The sequence below is a fragment of the Lepisma saccharinum genome, chromosome 8, assembly GCF_977018435.1.
Source record: "Lepisma saccharinum chromosome 8, izLepSacc3.1, whole genome shotgun sequence".
NCBI classification, from domain to species: Eukaryota; Metazoa; Arthropoda; class Insecta; order Zygentoma; family Lepismatidae; genus Lepisma; species Lepisma saccharinum.
The window spans coordinates 92,719,831-92,739,127 of NC_139236.1; the positions used below are offsets into that span (position 1 = coordinate 92,719,831).

At 41.8% G+C, this 19,297-nt stretch overlaps 1 protein-coding gene across 4 annotated transcripts in view; it reads right to left on the bottom strand.

Moving 5' to 3' along the window:
* Nucleotides 1–2,785: 2,785 nt before the first annotated feature.
* The window catches only part of LOC145991305 (uncharacterized), a 230,243-nt gene continuing 213,731 nt past the window's right edge, over nucleotides 2,786–19,297 (bottom strand). For all 4 annotated transcript variants that reach the window (XM_083127296.1, XM_083127295.1, XM_083127297.1 and 1 more), the window contains one exon: nucleotides 2,786–4,815. In XM_083127296.1, the coding sequence (XP_082983422.1) occupies nucleotides 4,618–4,815 (198 nt within the window). In that variant the 3' untranslated portion in view covers nucleotides 2,786–4,617. The remainder of the gene's footprint in view (nucleotides 4,816–19,297) is intronic.

The window sequence follows — 19,297 nt, forward strand, 5'->3', positions numbered from 1 at the left end:
TTGAACTGAAGGTTCATTCCCGATTAGTCTTCCTGTGTACAAAGCGGACTTTAAACTCAAACTCATCGTGTCATGGAGAAAATTACAGTTGTACGAGGGTCACTATTTATATTTTGGGCCTAACAATGAAAAAACAGGAATTTGGCATTGAAAACTGCTTTATTGTTTTTCGAAGTATTCTCCTTTATGGTCAATACACTTTTGCATTCGTTCGAACCATTTGTCAAAGCAGTTTTTCCAATCTTCTTGAGACACCTCCATAATATGGTTTTTGAACGCATCAACGGCGTCTTCCGCCGACGAAATTCGTTGTCCACGCAATTTATTCTTGACATTCGGGAACAAGAAGAAGTCATTGGGTGCCAAATCAGGGCTGTACGGCGGATGATCCATCAATTCGATTTTTTGACTCTTCATAAAGTCGGTTGTTAGACGAGATGTGCGACAGCTGGCATTGTCTTGATGAAGAATGATCCGACGGAGTTTGTTTGTTTTCCGTATTTGACCGAAGACCTCTGGCAAACAAATTGTTGTGTACCATTCAGAGTTGACCGTTCTACGTTCCTCTAAAGGCACAGTTGCCACATGACCAGTTTTCCCGAAAAAACAGGCGACCATTTGCTTCGATGTGCTTCGAGCGCGAACAACTTTTGTTGGATTGGGTTCATCTTGAAACACCCATACAGTCGACTGCTGTTTACGTTCCGGCTCATATGCATATATCCATGATTCGTCACCTGTTACAATCTTATATACGTCTTTTGAAGCACCACGATTGTATTTATTGAGCATTTGTTTGCACCAATTGACGCGAGCGTTTTTTTGAGTTTTTGTCAAATTGTGTGGGATCCAACGAGAACATACCTTTCTCACATCTAAATGATCATGTAATATTTGATATATGCTGGTGGAACTAATGCCTATGGTTGCCTCAATCTCACAGTATGTCACATGACGATCTTGCAGTATTAGGTTTTGCACAGCATCAATGTTTTCTTGAACAACAACTGATTTTGGACGACCTTCGCGAATCTCGTCGGTGAGCGAATGGCGGCCACGATTAAATTCGTTATACCAGGGTTTCACAGTGGCAAAGGATGTGGCTTCATCGCCAAATGTGGAAGTAAGTTGATCGATGCACTCTTGTCTTGATCGAAAATCGTAAAAAATCATCGCACGAAAATGTTCGAGTTAATTCCATTTTATTGTTGTCGCGCAATCTCAAAGGCAACAAACAACACAAATGAAGCTATTGACAAAACATTTGGTTTGGTTTGATGTGGTGTTTTAAGTCCACTTTATGCACAGTAAGGCTAATCGGGACTGGACCTACAGTTTAAAGTGGGATCCGAACCACTTGTGCCTCCACCGGGTATCGAACCCGGGACCCCTTGATTACAAGGCAATGACGCTACCACTGCGCCATGGGGAAGGCCGACAAAACATTTGAAGTACGTTATGGTCAATAATGCCAGACGATTCCGTGCAAACGTCAAATCGCGCCTAACTTCAATCAGTGTTGCCAAGGCTCAAAATATAAATAGTGACCCTCGTACGAGATCTACTGAAAAATTGAAATCATTCACACTGTATCCTGAAGAGAAATATTGCATCGTGTTTTCTCTCCCATTCTGTTTTGTTGGCCAAAAGGGAATAAATTATACATAGAAATTTTAGGGTGTTTTAATGATCCCATAGCGATTTTTTTTTCAGATTGTACACTGCTGTTCAATTTAAGTGGCACACATTTTAACTTTTCAACCATATAAAACGTGCCACTTTATGTGAACAGGAGTATACAAGAGTGATAACAATAACCACACAAAATAGATATAAAGGGTACAGTCGAGGTAAAGGATAATAGTAGGCAAATTGTCCATCGTTCTTTCCTTTAGCGATTTTAAGAAATGAAATAATTCTGCTGCTGGAATAGAGATCTGTGTCAGCTTCGTTGGTGTTACTATACTGTTCCTTGAACTTCTAGGAACGACGCAGGACAAATTGCCTATTAGCTTTGCTGTCTACTGCATATCGCAGAAATTCAACATACAAAGTTGTCATTTTGTTACATAAACGTCTGACGCAGGGGACCTCCCCAATGTCGTAGTGGTCACGTCGTCGCATTGTAATCAAGGGGTTCTGTGTTCGATAGCAAGTGGAGGCCCACACTGACTTCCACTTTAAATTGTAGGTCCAGTCCCGATTAACCTTCATGTGCATAAAGTGGACGCAAAATAACTTCTTTACCTAGTACATGAAGTGAAATTGTAAAGGTTTTACAGAGACATGAACGTTGTGAATGTCCATCAATCTCATTATCCACCCTTATCGTCACAATTGGGGTGTAAGGTGTGGCCTCTTGTAAAGAAACCCACCTGGACTGCATTCTGCAGACAAACGAGGCTTTGGCGCCTGGGCTTGCAGCCAGGATAATTCTTTGTAGGAATTGTGTTTGTACCTTCATTCCCACCGTCGTAATTAGCCAAACGTGGTAGAAAAGCGACGTAAAATAATATAATTCAATCATCGTTGTAATTAGCCATAAAAAGCAAAACGCGATGAAATGTGAAGTGAATTACTAAGAGGAGCTATCCAAATGTCCTTGAGTTTCTTTTCATGGAAGTTGGTTGCTGAAAGTAACAAGCCTACGTGCACCACCAAATGTAGGCAACAGTATGTCCGCCACAATATATGGGCCATTATGCCACACTTATGAAGACACGAGTTGCATGCTCCAATCACATGATAAAACAAACAGTACAAAAGTCAATGAAATGAAAGCACATACTTTGTTCATGCCTAAAGAAAAAGCACTTTATTGAAAACATGACTCATTGCACATAAAAGGCACATCTTTTTAGTTCCTTCACTTTGCATCTTTCACAAGATGGTATTCGTTATTATCATGGCTCAAAAAAAAATCCAACAAACTTTGCCATTAGAAAGAACAAGACCACCACGATTGGAATTTGACAAAAGTATGTTTTTTTAATACATAACCTGGACAGAAAAAGTAGGAGTACAGAGCAGATTCTATATTTAAAAAATGCATTAACGCGTTGATTCGTGATTTCATTTCTCCCCAACATGTAAATATTTAAGAACATTTGTATTTCTTTTAATCACTATCCAAACAAAAGTTTGTAATCAACATAAAACACAGGACAAAGATGGTATTGCTATAGAACCCAAATTGACATCCTATTCGAGAGGAAATTTCTGAACACGTCTTGAAATACGTGAGTGCGCTTTATTTTTTAAAAATCCTCCCTCTGTGAACACCTTCACATGCAAGTGAAAGGTAATGTTTGCTATAGTGGAAAATATGGCATATTATTTATATTCTCAGTCACCTAGTTAAAACTGAACCTAGTATGTGATAGCTTTGTCAAAGGTAACAACATATGACAATATTGACCTGTTTTTTTTTACACACAAAAATGAGTGCTAAGTAACAATTATATGGAAACAAACTATTGGCAATACATAAGCTTTAAGAATGGCGTATTTCCTACACGACAATGTAAACTGGTGATAAATTTGGCATGGTATGGCGTACTACTGACTGCCAATATGCAAATCAGTGAATCAATGGCGTATACAAGGCTGTATGTTGAAAATCTGTGAGGGCTATATTGTTCTAATAAGCATCTGTATGAATCCTGAGCGAACATAAAAACGGGAGGGTATACACAGTAAAAGGAACCAAGGAAACCAAAGTAAGTTCATTTTGTGCAACGTCTGACAATATTCATATTTATTACGTTTAACAGCGCCAAGGCTGCGATTATTATTTATTACAGTCCTGGGGCAACAACCTTTGGTCCATCCAAGTCTCGTATTCAAAAAAATTCCTGAAGCATATTTCCCAACAATCACACATGGAAAAACCTGCTGACATGCACAGATCTATATACAGAGAATTCACAGATTTCAAGTCTCATATTTATTATCCCCTTCAACAAGCATACAATGATATGCACATGCACATGTGCAAAAATAACACTCATCCATACGCATCAAAACACACACACGCACACACACTCTCGTACCCACAACAGTTCATCACAGTGGTCCAGAGAACATGCTCTGCCGCACACTAGAAACATACAAATTGTCCTCTTCTAAAGCACGCACGGACACTCCACACGGTGCAGCAAGCGGCGATTGATTCGTTTTTTAAAGCTGCTGAAGTGTTTTGGAAGAAACACTAAAAAAAAAAAAACTTCATTGGTACAATCCTTGAGCTGCCTGCAGTATCATCAGCGTAGAAGCTCTCACTAATATTTCAGGAAGAGACAGTCAATCTCTAAGCACTTTCGAATCTTTGCACAGTACAAAAGAAGCGGAACAAAAACACATTACATAATATATATGCATTATATATATTGGCGTATGTCCACGTGAAAGCCTTGCCCGCAATCCCAAGTCTCAACCGACGCCGCGCCCGGGAGCGCGGGAGGAACTATTATGCGTATTGACAGAGCGCCCCAGCGGCGGACGGACGGCTCAAACCGAAGACTGGGGCAAGGCTAACATGAAGCATCGTAGCACGTGAGTTCTGGCGGGTGTCGTCAGTCTTGCAGAGGGACCGTCGAGCCCCCCTGAAGATAAAGGTTACGAGACGGAGTTTGGCGGCTGCGACTTCGGTGGCTGCTGGCTGAGCTGTGCCAGGGTTTCCTGCGAAGCGTGGGCTTTCAGAATGGAATTCTCGTACTCGAGCTGGTTGATCCTGTCCATCAACTCTGCTATCTTCTCCTTCAGAACTTCTACTTCCTCTCTGACGGCAAACATCAGGTGGGACTTCACCAGGTCCTACAAAGAAAGGGAGAGATGGCAGGTTAGTAATGCACACCCTTTAACACTATTAAGACATTAATGTAGTATAAAGCACTCTTTCTAAAAAATATATACATATATATTTAGATCGAATAGCGATGAGTGGAGAAGGTAATAACACTGAATCCATGGCCATTTCCCAATATTAGAATAATTAAATCAAGAGGACTTCTGTGAGCAGGCCATGTGGCTCGCACAGGAAAGTTTAAATGATCCTCATTGGGAAACCTGGTGGTAAGAGACCTGCAAGGGACAAGACGAAATGACAATTTTAAGATGGGTCTCAAAGAAGTTGCCGAGTGAACGAACAACAGTGCTCTGACCAGAGAGTGAGTGTAAAGCAGTTACATTGAACTCTGGAGACCTAACGCCCGTCATCTTCAAGGTCTTCCATCTCAGTTCCTGAAGGCAAGTGGCAATAGATCACAAAATATTGGAATTTTCTCCAGAAGGCTATCGGCTGGAGAGTTATACGAGAGATGTAGGGAAACTTGATTTCTTGCCTTTTCCGGAGCTTTGAGACGATAGAAGCAGAACTCTGGCTACGTCATTCGATACACCAAGCGCCAACCTCCGAATGCATGTAATAGAGGACGAGGGACGTAATTTGTTTACAGAGAACATAAACACGCGAGTAGCTTATCCCGGAACTGTTCCCGCCACTGGAGGGAAATTTGAATCCTTGGTAGCCACAACATTCACATGAGGAGAGGGAAAGGGAACCGAACACATACGCCGCAGGAAATTTGGAGCGAAAAAGAACCCTTTTAGGGTTCGAATATTATTTGCTCGCCCTTTCGAAGAAGCTGCAAAAGCACATTCAGTTGCCACGTGCGCACCAAACGTACGTTCGGCAACAACAGTCTGCAGAGGACAGGCCATTTAGTGGCGGGATCAGTACCGGGATAAGCTACTCGCGTGTTTATTCTCTGTGTAAAAAAATACGTCCCTCATCCTCTATTACATGCATTCGGAAGTTGGCATCTCTTGCAGAACCGTCCAGTTGACAAACATGCTGCAAAGTTCGTCTAAAAATCAATGTTACGCAAGTTGATAAAATAAGTCCACCACCATTATGGCTTATATCGAGAATGTGGCCCTATTTCCACACTCCTATGTCTCTCTTAGCTTTATCCTTTTTACCTACCGATCACCGTGGCAGAGTGGTTAGCACAGCGCACTACGACGCCAAAAGTCCCGGGTTTGAACCCCGGCCTGGGCATGGGTAAACTTTGTAAGTGTCCCTTCATTAATTTCACCATATCATCACTCGTCCTTATAGTCGCGATTAGCCAAAAGTGACGCTAAATAATCAAAATTAAACCTTTTTACCTTTACAATTCAATCTGGCAGAATTTTTCACAGTAAAAAATGGCGTTATAAGGAAATAAGTCAGGGTACTTTTAAATTGCAAGATATGTTTCGTTATCTAGCAGAAAATACGACTGAATAAAAAGTCAAATCTACCCAGAGGTTCTTATCTAAAAATAGGGAACAAATAAGAGCTTTGATCTTAAGACTTGAAAAAACAGAAGGAAAAAATGCGATAAAGAGCAACATACGACTTCAATTAGGCACAAAAAAGAAACCTTATCACAAGTTATAGCCGAAGTCCAACTTCTCGATCCACAGCTGTTGTCAAGGACGAATCTCCACTGCTCAAGCGCCAGATACGCTATCACGATTCTTTATTCCTCCAAGCAAATATTGGTTTCAAAACACCATGCTACATCTTGTTTTTATGAAGCGATCATTATGTTTTTAAACTGGGACCTCTCGTACTATAACTTGACAAGTTTAAAAACAAGACGCTGCAAATAGCTGTTGCACAGCTTACACATTTCCCCACTCCATTCTCCGCAGCGACGTTGGTTGGCAGTGTTGCAAGCTGGAGAGAGCGTAATGGTCTGGGGATTTTCAACAAAATGTGTATTCGCTTTTTCCTAGGCTGTTTTCTACCTGTCGGAGTACAGAAATTCAGCTCACCTTTCCTCAACGACTCTTTTCCTTCTTTTAAAACTTGAACTCCCCAATGGCGCAGTGGTAGCGTCGTCTTCTTGTAATCAAGGGATCCCGGGTTCGATTCCCGGTGGAGGCACATAGTGGTTCGGATCCCACTTTAAACTGTACGTCCAGTCCCGATTAGCCTTTCTGTGCATAAAGGACTTAAAACAACAAATCAAACCAATCCAATTCTTTTAAAACTTGAGAAACCATCCATTTAGATACTCCCGTGGCGGTGCTTGTGGACTAGACAACATTATACTTAAGTTTATGTAACTCCTCCTGATTTCGCAAATATGTTGCAACATTGTAAACAATTTCTCTGGCCTGTCCTCTAAGGTGGTTTCCAGAGCAGATTGTGGATTTCGTTGGACCCGGCATGATTTGATTTTTGCATTACAAAAATATGCAACCAAGAGTAAAGAGCAAGAACATTTCAATGCTTTAAAAAGAAACACAGGTAAGCATGTTATCAGATTGCCTTCTCGTAGCGATTGTTGTACGATAAACAAAAGAACCCCCACCCCACTCGGCTTTAAAAGAAAAAACAAGCCATTGCTCGATGTCGCATTCAGAAAATGAAGTCATTCGCCCAATAGTTTCTCTTCGATATAAACGTTAACGCGCGTGCGTTAATACTACAGTTTACGATCCGCGCACTGCACGCTTTTTCAAAGACCGGATTAAATCGAATGAACCACTGATAAACGGATATGAGCCGGCACCGACAATCTACACAGTAAAATAGTTTGTCATATTTGTTTTAGCTTAATTTTGCTGAGTTGGCACTACTCGTAGTCTCAAGACCAGACCAGTACGTAGAAGAGTGGTGGGGAGGATGACTTAACTTGTCAGGCTATAGTATACTGCTGTACAGAGGCGTATTTACTGTTTCAACTCATCGGGCGTTGTAATAATACTGTTAGTACATAATATTTATTGTTGTATTTTATCGGTAGTATCTACAAATACTCTGCCCAAAACAAGTAAGCAAGAAACGAAGGGTTAATGACGTGAGAATGGAGAATTGAATAGGTAAGCAGTGCCCTTATTTTGCGTCGCTTTTCTGCCACTTGTGGCTTATCGCGACGTGATAAGGGGAAAATATGATTAGATGGTAGTTCGACCAAGCCAGGACTGGAACGCGAGACCTACACTGGAAGGGACTGCGAGTCGACCACTCAACGTGTTGGTCCCCTGAAGCGACTATTGTGTCCTTAGTAAGTAAAGCAATCATCCACCCAGTACCTCAATAAGTAAAGCAATCATCCACACCCAGTACCATCAAGGATTGAACTCAGACACGGCTGATTACACAGATATAGCAAGCAATGACCAGCAGAAATTGTAAATGGTATCTTAATAAGCACAGCCTGATGTAAGGTGTTCTTTGATTAAATAGTTATGAAGTATTTTCGATTGAAATATTTGAGAATAAACTAGTGTAGGAAGGGATGGCCAACTACAGGGACCGCAAGGTTTAATTAATTCATTCGCTGTGGCAAAGTTTCACCATTCTGAACCAAGTTTCATAATCAGGGTGTCTACCAAAATAACAAATCCAAAATTCTTGACTTTTTCGTGAACTTTATCAGTTTTTCTTAATCTTTATTTATACGACGCCTACTTAGGTAAAGTTGGAAATTATTAAGAAAATAAATATTTATTTAATGAGAAACCCCTACAAAAAGGCCAGTTAAGATGAAAACTGAAGCTGTATTTGACAGACTAGCGAGGCTCTGGCGTCTGGAATCGCAGCTAGTATAATCTTATGTTGGGTTCATGTTGTCGTCCCTTCATCCATCTTATCTTACCACCATTCATCCTCATCTTCGCGATTAACCAAAGGGGCAGAAAAGTGAAGAAAAATCAATCAATCAATCAGGCATTGTGATAGCAAAACTTCTTGACCAAAATCATAATTTCTTGACTTTTCATTGACTTCTTGATCTGTTTGACTTTCATGACTGGTAGACACCATGATTATTATATTATTGTAGTCAATACAACGATCAACATTTAAATATCATTCTATGTTCCATCCATTTTAACACTAGTGTACTTAGTAAAGTAGTGAGGCAAAATGGTGGTGGTGAGTTGCACCTTGCACGCTGCAGCCCCCATAGTCCGAGGAAGTTGGAAGAACACAGATGTTGGGTGTTCGAAATTAATACCGATGTGACTTGCAGCATTTGTGTGAGGAAAACAAAAACTGAGGAAGTGTCAACAAATGTTACAACTTCCGCAAATTGGAGAAAGTGCCGACGAATTTACCAAACCTTTATGTGGCATCTGAAAAGCTAGATATTGTGTGTATTAAAGAAGAAAAAAAAGCGACGACGGAACTAACTGTTAGGGCAAAAAGAAAATAAATTTTAAATGAAATCCAACTCTATGCTCGAGCGTGAACACATTCTTGACTTGCTTTGGAATTATTCTTTCAGAAACAGTTTTCCATTTCGAATGACTGAGCTTTTGCAAGAAGAGAGAACTAGGTATAATTGAACATTTTGGTTTCTACAATCGGATCGGCGCTGGACCTACAGATTAAAGTGCAATCCGAACCACTAAGGGGTCTCGGGGCTTCTTGATTACAAGGCGAAGACGAATTGGAATATGCCAATCGCTTTAAGGACTTAATCGTCAGTAACGAAGTATACTTAAATGCGAGCAAGAAATAAAATGTCATAGAAAAATAAGTTATTGGTCTTAATCGGGACTGGACCTAACAGTTCAAAGTGGAATCCGAACCACCATGTGCCTTCACCTGGTATCGAACCCGGGACCTCTTGATTACAATGCGACGACGTTACCACTACGCCATCAAGAAAGGAGGAAAATAAAGGAACTCGGGGTTCAAACATACAAGTCTTACATAACGCGAATCGGAAACAATGATTTTCATTGGCTGTTCATTCGTACTGAACGATACTGGGCTTTTTAGCACTTATTTTATTCTGACGTTTCTGAGATTCCATCCGCGGTTTATAAATTAACAAAGAAAAATATGATCATGAAAATATCTCAAAATTATGAACAATAGTGCATCTGTTTATGAACGAAATAAATCTTACATTAACATTATCCAATTAACGCAAGGAAACCTAAAATTGTGACGGCACTTGTCTAAACCAATTTCTGATCAAACAGGACAATTGGAACTGGATCTACAATGTATTTGAAGTGGAGTACGAACCACCGCGTACCGTGTTTCCACCAGAAAACCGAGGACCTTTGAATACACGGCACGAGAATATGTTATGGAGGCAAAATTAAGATTGCGTTCCCAGTCCTTACTTTCATTTGGTGCGACAGTTCAGGCTGCGTATATTTACTGTTTTAACGAGGAAAATAATAGCCTTTTAAAAATAATACTTCAAGTGTTACTGTATAACGATAAAATCTTGCTAATTATCAGGTAAATCAATTAATCATCGTAATAAGCAATAATATGCATTGGATTGTGACTGTTCACCGGGAGTTGGACGGCGGAGGGCGAAGGACTAGCCTGTTTCCCGAGAGAAGAGGCCGAGCCTCGGGTAAAGAAATATAAAAATACAACTTTATTATCAATGGTCAGATTCAACTGAAATTAAAGACAGCCCAGCAGCAGATTATCATCGACGAAATCCCCAAAGCAGAATTTGATAGGAGATAAATTAAGCCCGATATTAAAGGTTAAACAGCTAGACTGGATAACAATAGCTACAGACTCCCTGGCACTGTCTTCGGAACGATCGTGCAGGTTACAATAGGCCCAGTCTTAGGGTAACCTCTACTCGAGGTGCTGCTCGAGAAAGGTCAAAGAACTCCAAATATACGGGCGAAGATAGCAGGACAAGAGGCTACGATTTGATGACAATTTAGCAACGCTTGGACAGAGAGGGTACAGTAACGAACCTTTTGAATAGCAAATAAATAGACGCGCAGAGAAGCGGAAGACACCAGTTTTACTCAGATTTTCTTCGACGTGTTATCATACACAATCTTTCGCGAACCACCCGCTTAAAGTATCCGCTTTGTGTGTCGCACCGTTCCGTGTTGTGTTATTTCGCACGTGTCTGTGTACTATCAATATGGAGTAGAGACAGAGAAAGGCCCTGCTGGGGGGCGTCCGACCCAGTTGCCAATCCTTGAAGATGCGGAGATCCTATCTTATCGCCCGGAAGCCATCTATTGACCACGCCGCAAACATCCACGACTTCACCACGAGGACTTCAGTCAGAGCCGACAAAGGTAAGCCGGAATGGACGTGAAAATGGATAAGCTTCGTTCGCCCCGTCGTGACATCCAATGAACTCGCTTAATTACATAAAAAATATCGAACAGACATTGCTTATTACGGTGATTAAATTGCATCAACTATCATTTTAACATGTAAAACCGTACAGCGTTCAATTATCCATTCATCCAAAGTATTTAACATTCGGATTGTACGACGCTATAAATTGTCAATATAATTATATATCAGTGATCCTTGTTAACCTCAAAATTAACAATATATAGATTAACATTCATTCAACAATAACAACTTAAAAGGAGTAGTGTTTTGCGTACAGGTGAAGCTCCGACCGGAACATGTTTTCCCGGAAATGCAAAAGTAAATGTCAAATTAAGAACAGTTTAAATTAATGTAGCTAACTTTAAACATGCCGCAGAACTATTATTGTATTAATTACTCATGTCTATTGGATTGCCGAGAAATGAATGCGAGTGTGACTGTGAGAATGAAAGGGGCAATGATGTAATGTTTATGCATGTGCTCTTTTATAGAAATTACATTGTATATATAGAACTAACCCTGTGGTGTGATTTGTTTTACCCTATGTAATCTCTTGGGCTCCAACTGATGGCACTTACCCTGGGACAAAAGGTAAATAGGTTCTTAATGATTGCCTTTTGTTTATTTGTTTAATTGTTTTTTGTGGGTTTGACATTACCATCGTAACGTAGAATCAGAATGACGTCAGGCACGTTAAATAAGTAGACGTCGCGTTACGTAAAAACTGTTAAAGAACATATTGTAGGTATTTATTTATACCTACATAATGACATCAAAGTAAGAGAAATCTCAGATTAAATTGTCACATGATCTTGCAATATACAGTAGTTATTCTGTCATGCAGCAGTAACTTAAATTAATTTTTGTCTACATAAAACAAACCCTTTTAAGAAACAAATACCCATGCTTATCATAAATAAGGTTTTGGTGCCACTATAGGGGACGCCTGGCCCTTAAGCCGCCCCCTGGCTAGGGATCTCGCACAGCTATGAGCAAAACTCGGAAGTTCCATGACAAAAAAAAAGACCTACTGCATGATCTTAAAATAGCGGGGAGGGGAGTTTACATTCTATATTAATCAACACTTTTAATTTCCCCTGGATAGTAAGTGATTGAATAGTTCGGCACAAGCAGATGTTTGGCAGTTAAAATTGCTAAAGCTAGAGGGAACGGATATCTACTGTACATGGGAGCTTAAGGAACAATTATTATTTTTTTTTTAACATTACTGAATGTTTCGAAGCAGGTGGACGGGAAGAACGCTTAAAAAATATTTCCCTCATTAGTGAAAATATAAGTTGAAGGACAAGCATTTTCTTTCCCCATAAGTACACGAGAGTCGGAAACATTTATTAACCATATTTTTAATAGGCTTCATCTAAGACCAGTTTACAACTGTAACGCAGCCTTCTTATCACAAAGTCTACCTCATCCCCTTAAGCGCTATTGTATTCTTAATGATCGTTAACCTCCAACGTGTAATACCCTGGACATTACATTGTAGTTTGTTATTAATTGAAATATTGTGTTTGTTAGGTTTTTTTTTAATTTGGCAAATATTTGAGACGTCGCAGACAACTAGTATTAGATGGACAAATAGTCTAACGTAAATACATCAAGCTGGCAACATGTAAGAAACATTTATCAACAAGCTGGGCATAAACAGCCACATGTAAAGCTGTAAGTCCAATAAAATTTTGTTGAGTTGAATCTAACAAGCTAAAAAAAGAGCATAGCAACGAGGTAACTGTAATATGAAAAATATTTAGAACAATATACCGGTGCGTGTATTTAAGTTTCTAAATGTTGTGACAGCCGACCTCCGTGGCGGAGTGGTTATCACAGTGCGCTACGATGCCAGAGGTCCCGGGTTCGAACCCAGGCCCAGGCAAGGGTGTTCTGTGTGTCCCTTCACCAGTTTCATCATATCACCAATCCTCATCTTCGCGATTATCCAAAAGTGGCAGCAAAGCGAAGTAAAATTAACAATCAATCAAACGAATCAAAACTTGAACCTCCCGTTGAACTTGAACCAAAATAAAGTGTTTTGTTTCTCGATGCAGGATTTTGGAAGATAGTAATACTAAAATGCAATAAAAACCGGCAAAGGTACCGGAAAATGCACAATATAAACAAGACTTTCTGGTTCGAACAAAATACAAACTTATTACTTTAAGCATCAGGTTCACGGCTTGGAAAATAAACGACTTTCCACGAACTTGAAAAGCTAAGGTGATGAACACACTACGTACTTCAGTGTCCGGAATCATGACGTAGCAGGCATCGTTCTGTCCACGGCGCCGCACCTCGTACAAGCACGAAGAGGAGTATCGTCTGCTTCGCGTCGCCATCTCTGCTGCCCTGATCCCACTGTGATGATGTGCCGCTCGCTCTCTTAGATCTCGCCTCGCACCCTGCGACGGCGCGCGCACGGCCGACGTGTGTGTGTGTGTGTGGGGGGGGAAGGGGGACCAGAATAAATCTTGTGACCGCTCGCACATCAGCTGCTTCCATCCTTCACGCTACCGTTCCCGTGCGGAAGGACGACGCAGGGAAACGCGTTGGAACTGTGTTAGCGGCGCGAGATTTATTCTTCGCGTCAGGTTTACACGACCTTGCCCCATCCTTCTTCCTGCGGAAACCACGGCGCGTGGCAGGGTTGACAACTGTAACCCTTGCAGCATAATCTCCCTCTCGGCTGTTCCGTGGGGGAGGGAGAAGACACCATGAGTGAAAAAATGAACAATGAGAGCAGGAATTTACCCATACAGTTAGAGCTAAAATGACCATAAACTGAGCCTATGAGGAATTTTAGGGGGTGTTAGGAATGTCTACCCCCTTCCCTCCCAGAGTCTGACGGAAAGTGGCAAGAGGCCAACTCCGAACTAGAGTGCGATCACGCTAAATTCCGGCACGGAGACCGCCTTTATGGCAGCGACCCTCTGTTGCCGCGTTTACCAACGAAGAAACTTGCGGTCAAACAGCGAACTAGGCCTACTGCTGCCACCTTGTTTGGGCAACAAGCGGCAATCTTACGAATCGATCCCTCCTCCCCGAAGGTGCCAGCAGGGAAACAAGATGTCAAAGAAGCCGTTCTGCGCTGTGAATGCGAGCAGGTTCTTACTGTGACCGAGGTATAGCCTTCATTTGTCGATCTGTGGTGCAATCCCAAGATTTATGGCTGTAGTTTTTCCTCGGTAGGGGGGACAAAGATGTCAAATAGTCCCATCGGACTATCATCTGGGTTTCTAGACAGGAGTTCGCTACCTTCTTTTCAAGTAGCTCCTCGCTATATTTGGTCAACAGCGAAATATTCGAGCTTTCGCCGGGGATCGAACCAAAGGCAAGAGCGCTGACCATTCGGCCACACGGGAGACCCAGCACATTCTAATGTGAACTTCTTCCACGTGTCCTGCTGCACAGTTCCATTAAGGCACAAAGGAGGTGTGAGGGTCGAGCTACACACATTCTCGATTTCAAACAATGAAAGTGTCCACTACCTTAATCTACCCACTTGGGTGCTCACTGAAAACGATCCCGAAAGAGCCCCTGAAGGGACTATCCCTCACCCGGGAAGTGAAGTAGGGTCTCCTGCATGTCATGCAGAAGCCGATGCATTACGCTTCGTGCACCATCCCTCCCTGTATTAGCATCACTCACTTTACGCCACCGTTTGGCTAATCGAGACCAAGAGGATGAAATTGACCAAGGAACTCCCACATCCAAGACTCGAACCTGGAACCTTTGGTTACAAGATCATGTCGAGCATTCAACGTGCTCGTCCATGCCAGTATTTTGCCAAGGCTGCCCTTTGAACCCCTAAAAATGTCTCTGGAACTTCGCCTCACAATTCGGCATTGCTGGAAGTTCCAACAGACGCGCAAGAACACCCCACATTCCTTTCCAATGCGACAATCGTCAGCAACTTCTGTCAGGGTTCGTCGTTCCGAACCCAACCCGAGCACGTTGCACAGGATGTTTGTACTTCCAACTTCCGCATTGCGCAACGTGATACGTCCGGTAACACCAGAGGACAAAGGAAAGACGCCTCCAAGTTGTTGACGGGCTACTTTCTATCACATCGATGCATGTGCAACGAACCAACCAATTACGCGTCCAACTCAACGATCAAGCGACCATTACAAGATTAAAAATAAAATATTCTAGGTAGACCAGAAGGAACAGGATCCGAACCACTGCACCGTAGATCTACCGGAAAACTAGTATTCCACTGCACTGCGAAGGTGTTCTACAATGAACCTTGTTAGTCCAATAAGATATTAAATTTGTAAACAACTAAACAAGCCATTGGTGTCTGGTTGCACACTGAAGGTTTTCTAGGCAAAGGAAATTATTTTCCTTCTTCCACCACCACGTAATTTTTGCGCTTGTGCGACAAGTCATTTATCACAGATGATTTTCACTTGCCTTCCAAACACTGGGATTGTATTTTATTTATTTGTTGTTATTTTGAGTAGTCTTTCTTCCACTTTAGGCCAACGCGATGATAAGGACAAATGATGATTGGTTGAAATTGATGATGAGACGCGAATTGAGTAGAGAACAAAGTACGACTGCTTTATCATGACGTGAGCTGCGAAAATTTAGTCTCAAGAACGCCACATCAATCGGTAAGGGTAGCGAAAAGAAATGTCATTTAATACCGGTATGCCTGCTTCAATATCGCTCCTAACACCGAATTCTCTTCAGTGAGTCGATCGGTTTTTATATACCCATGATTTCCCATCGTTTGTCGTGGAAACTTGCATCAGGCAGGAGGTAGAATGCAAGGCAGCAACGCGCCACGGCACGTCGCGGCGAACGTGGAAACTAACTCGCTCCCTTCACTTCCAAGAATTACCACCAGATGGCAGGAAGAGGCATCAGCTGATTCACATTTCGTCGCAATCGTGTTGGCTGCCAACAAGCAGAGCAGACTGCGAGGTTCTATCAACTTGCAACGGGACGGGCGAAAGAAACAAACGCCGCATTCCTTGACAAATTGTTTCAACATCAGTGGCGGCGATCAGGTGGGGCACGTTTTCCCATTTTCTCCCTCGCACTATGGCCTCTTTAATGCTAAGACTTGTCTACCACGAAAAGGTAAACTGTCCTTGCCTTCCAAATCGCTGCTACTGTTCAAAACAGAGCATTTCTGTATTTTATTAATAATAATAATAATCCTTTGCGCAACAGCCCATGAAGGGCCTGGGCATACCTACCGACTGCCGGTCTCCCTCCCACGCTTTCCTTCGTCACCTCTAAGCGTGGAGATCTTCAACTTACGTAAAATAACATTGACAATTCAAGAAACAATGCAGTGGGCAGCTTCAATGCCTAACTGCGTTAATTACAATAGATATCGATTCACATAGTCCTTGTGCGGGGCGAGACAATGAGGGAGACCTGATGCAACTAACAGCGCTTAATCTACAGGTTCTATGGTCTATGAAAATAGACGACAGGCATCTTAATAAGGTAGCATTCAACATTAAGGCAGACACGAATTAGTTGTCACACATCTCGGGGTCGTTTTATCCTATTTTGATTCACTTTTATTTTTTAAGAGCTCGAGGACAGAATTTTAATTTTTATGTAAATGCAATAATCGAGACATGAAAGAGAGCGAACTTACGCAAACCGAGACATGGTGTACCTCTACTACCAAGTTAACCGTTGCGCTGACAACAGGTGTGACAATGACAATCTAGCCCCTACTGCACACAGGGTGAATGAAGCTGGCCAGTTCTCTAGATAATTAAGACAGATTCCGAACCCTGACATTTTGTGCTTCGGTGCCATAGTTTTAGCACCTCTCGGACAGAACGCCCACGTGGAGCGCTAAGTTAACCAGCTGTTTTCCCCTTCAGTCTGCTTGCTTCTTGCACCAAGGCGCAAAAAATCGATTAAGAATCAATTGGGTCCTTATCACGTGACTTCGGTGAAGACGGCCAGGCGTCTACCCGTGCAATCGATGCGGCCCTTCTGTGCATTCTCGCATTTGTTGCTGTTGGGGGAGTGGTTAGGGGAACATGTTCTCTTTCCTGGTGGAGATTCGGAACACGAACAACACGCTAAGAAAGACAAAGTGGAGAGTGAACTCGCGACTTCCTGAATGGGCGGCAACGCTCCTGGATAGAATCAAAAACGAAAACCCGGAACAGGCAGATTAGCAGAAAATAGATTCGATAAGCAAAAATGTGTTGAAAAACCACGAAGGAAGACTTACGCGAAGTAGGTTTATTTTTAGTGGCCAGTGTGACTAGAAATTTAAGCTCCAAACTTCCGAGTTTGCGACAGGTTGTGTGGTCTCAAACATTGGTGACGCTCCTGTCAACTATAGTGCCAGTGATTCTCTACGCTTTTATCTCCTTCGTTCCGTAAGCTCCAACATGTATACAGTTTTTAAAACAGGAATTGGGGAAAATATTGAAATTACACGTATCGTTACGCTGACATTTTGAACACCATATATTTGTGGTCTGCAGCTTCAGTGATTTGTTTTATTTTACTTCGCCCTTCTGACACTTTTGGCTAATCGCGAAGATGAAGACGAGTGATATGATGCATTTGATGAAGGGCCACAAAGAACACACATGCCCAGACCGGGACTCGTGGCGTCTGCAGCTTGAAATCGACGCTTAAAATATCTTTCCGGCTCCAGCGTGAAAAATTCCCGAAAATTCTTAAAAAATTAAAATAAAAGACTTGGAAGCTCTGTGACAAAATATATCATTACATAAATTAACAAATACGTATAGCAGTTTAGTCGATACAATCTGAATTCGTAACTCAGTTACGAGAAATCATATCTAATATAGAAAAAACATTTTCTTGTGAATCGAGTCCTGCTCCCCCCACCCAACCACTCCGGTCGCTTTACATTTAACATCGAGAGCAGCTCGTCCACACGTTTCGTCAAAGCTACCCAAAGCAGTGCTTTTATTGACTCGCGCGGTTTACCTGCATGTGTGGAGTTGAACACGTAAATGTTTTTACTACTTCGTGGACGTATGTCGCAACTACCACGCCCAAATTACATGGCATGAGACTTTAACTAGGTCACCATGCAAAATGCTATGGCATTTCCCACAAGAGCCTCGGCATGTATCGAGGAGTTCTTGATGAGCACGGACCGACTGTTGGGAATTCAAATATGTAACCAGAACCAGTGCTGAAACTTTTCATAAAAAAAAAGGAGAACTTCCGCTCATGGAAACAAACTTGAGTTCCTGAAGAAGTTCTACATGGAACAGGAAAAAAACTTTACAAGGAAATTACAGGCTGTTCAAATCTCACCACACCTAATAATACAGTCTTGCCAAGTTCTTCCGCGTTACGGAAATATACGAACGTGCAGAGGCTCTGGTAAAGAGGGCTGGGCACTTGATATATAGGCCGCAAAACCGGTGTGTAATTATCAAAGCATTAATTCCATCAAATTCTAATATTAAATATCTATCTAAAAGTTATTACTAACGAATCCTAACAAAACCCATTCGATTACAAATTACACACCACCAAAATAGAATGTTTTTGTGAAAAGCTACTGTAAAAACAAAAAGGTATAAAGATATAGGACCCATTTTTTTCCTAACAAGAGCTCACATTTGCTGTTCTTCCGCGTTGCACTTGATTTTGTGACTACATACACACCAATTTTTCTTCTGTATGAAATCAAGCTCAGGAGGCTTTGCTATGCCAACCTGTTAGACCGCGTAGGCAAATGTTGCGAACGATACCGGGTTCCATTCCCGATTGGAGCTTCGAAGTTGCGGTGTTATCAGTATCGTCGGGACAACTGCACTACTTCCAAAGCCAGACAACTGCGACGATGTCACGTAATGCTGGCCCAATGAAAACGCCGCCTGCTAGCTCTGGCCCCTCAAACAAATCTTCAGCCCGGATGACCGTTCAATGCAAATTCTTTGCACAAAAATACAGGGAAATGTTGTAATACAATGTAGTAATGCAGTGATACAATGCAATTGCGATGTTCAGACGATCTGCCTTATTTATCTGATTAGCTCACGAGTTCCTCGCCCCTTCGAAAACTTTTCTGCCTTTGAAGTAAACGAGAATTTTTAAAAAAACGCTGGAAATTGATTGATTGATTGATTTAGTTTATTTTACTTCGCGTTTTGTGCCTCTTGGCTAATTTGCGAAGATGGG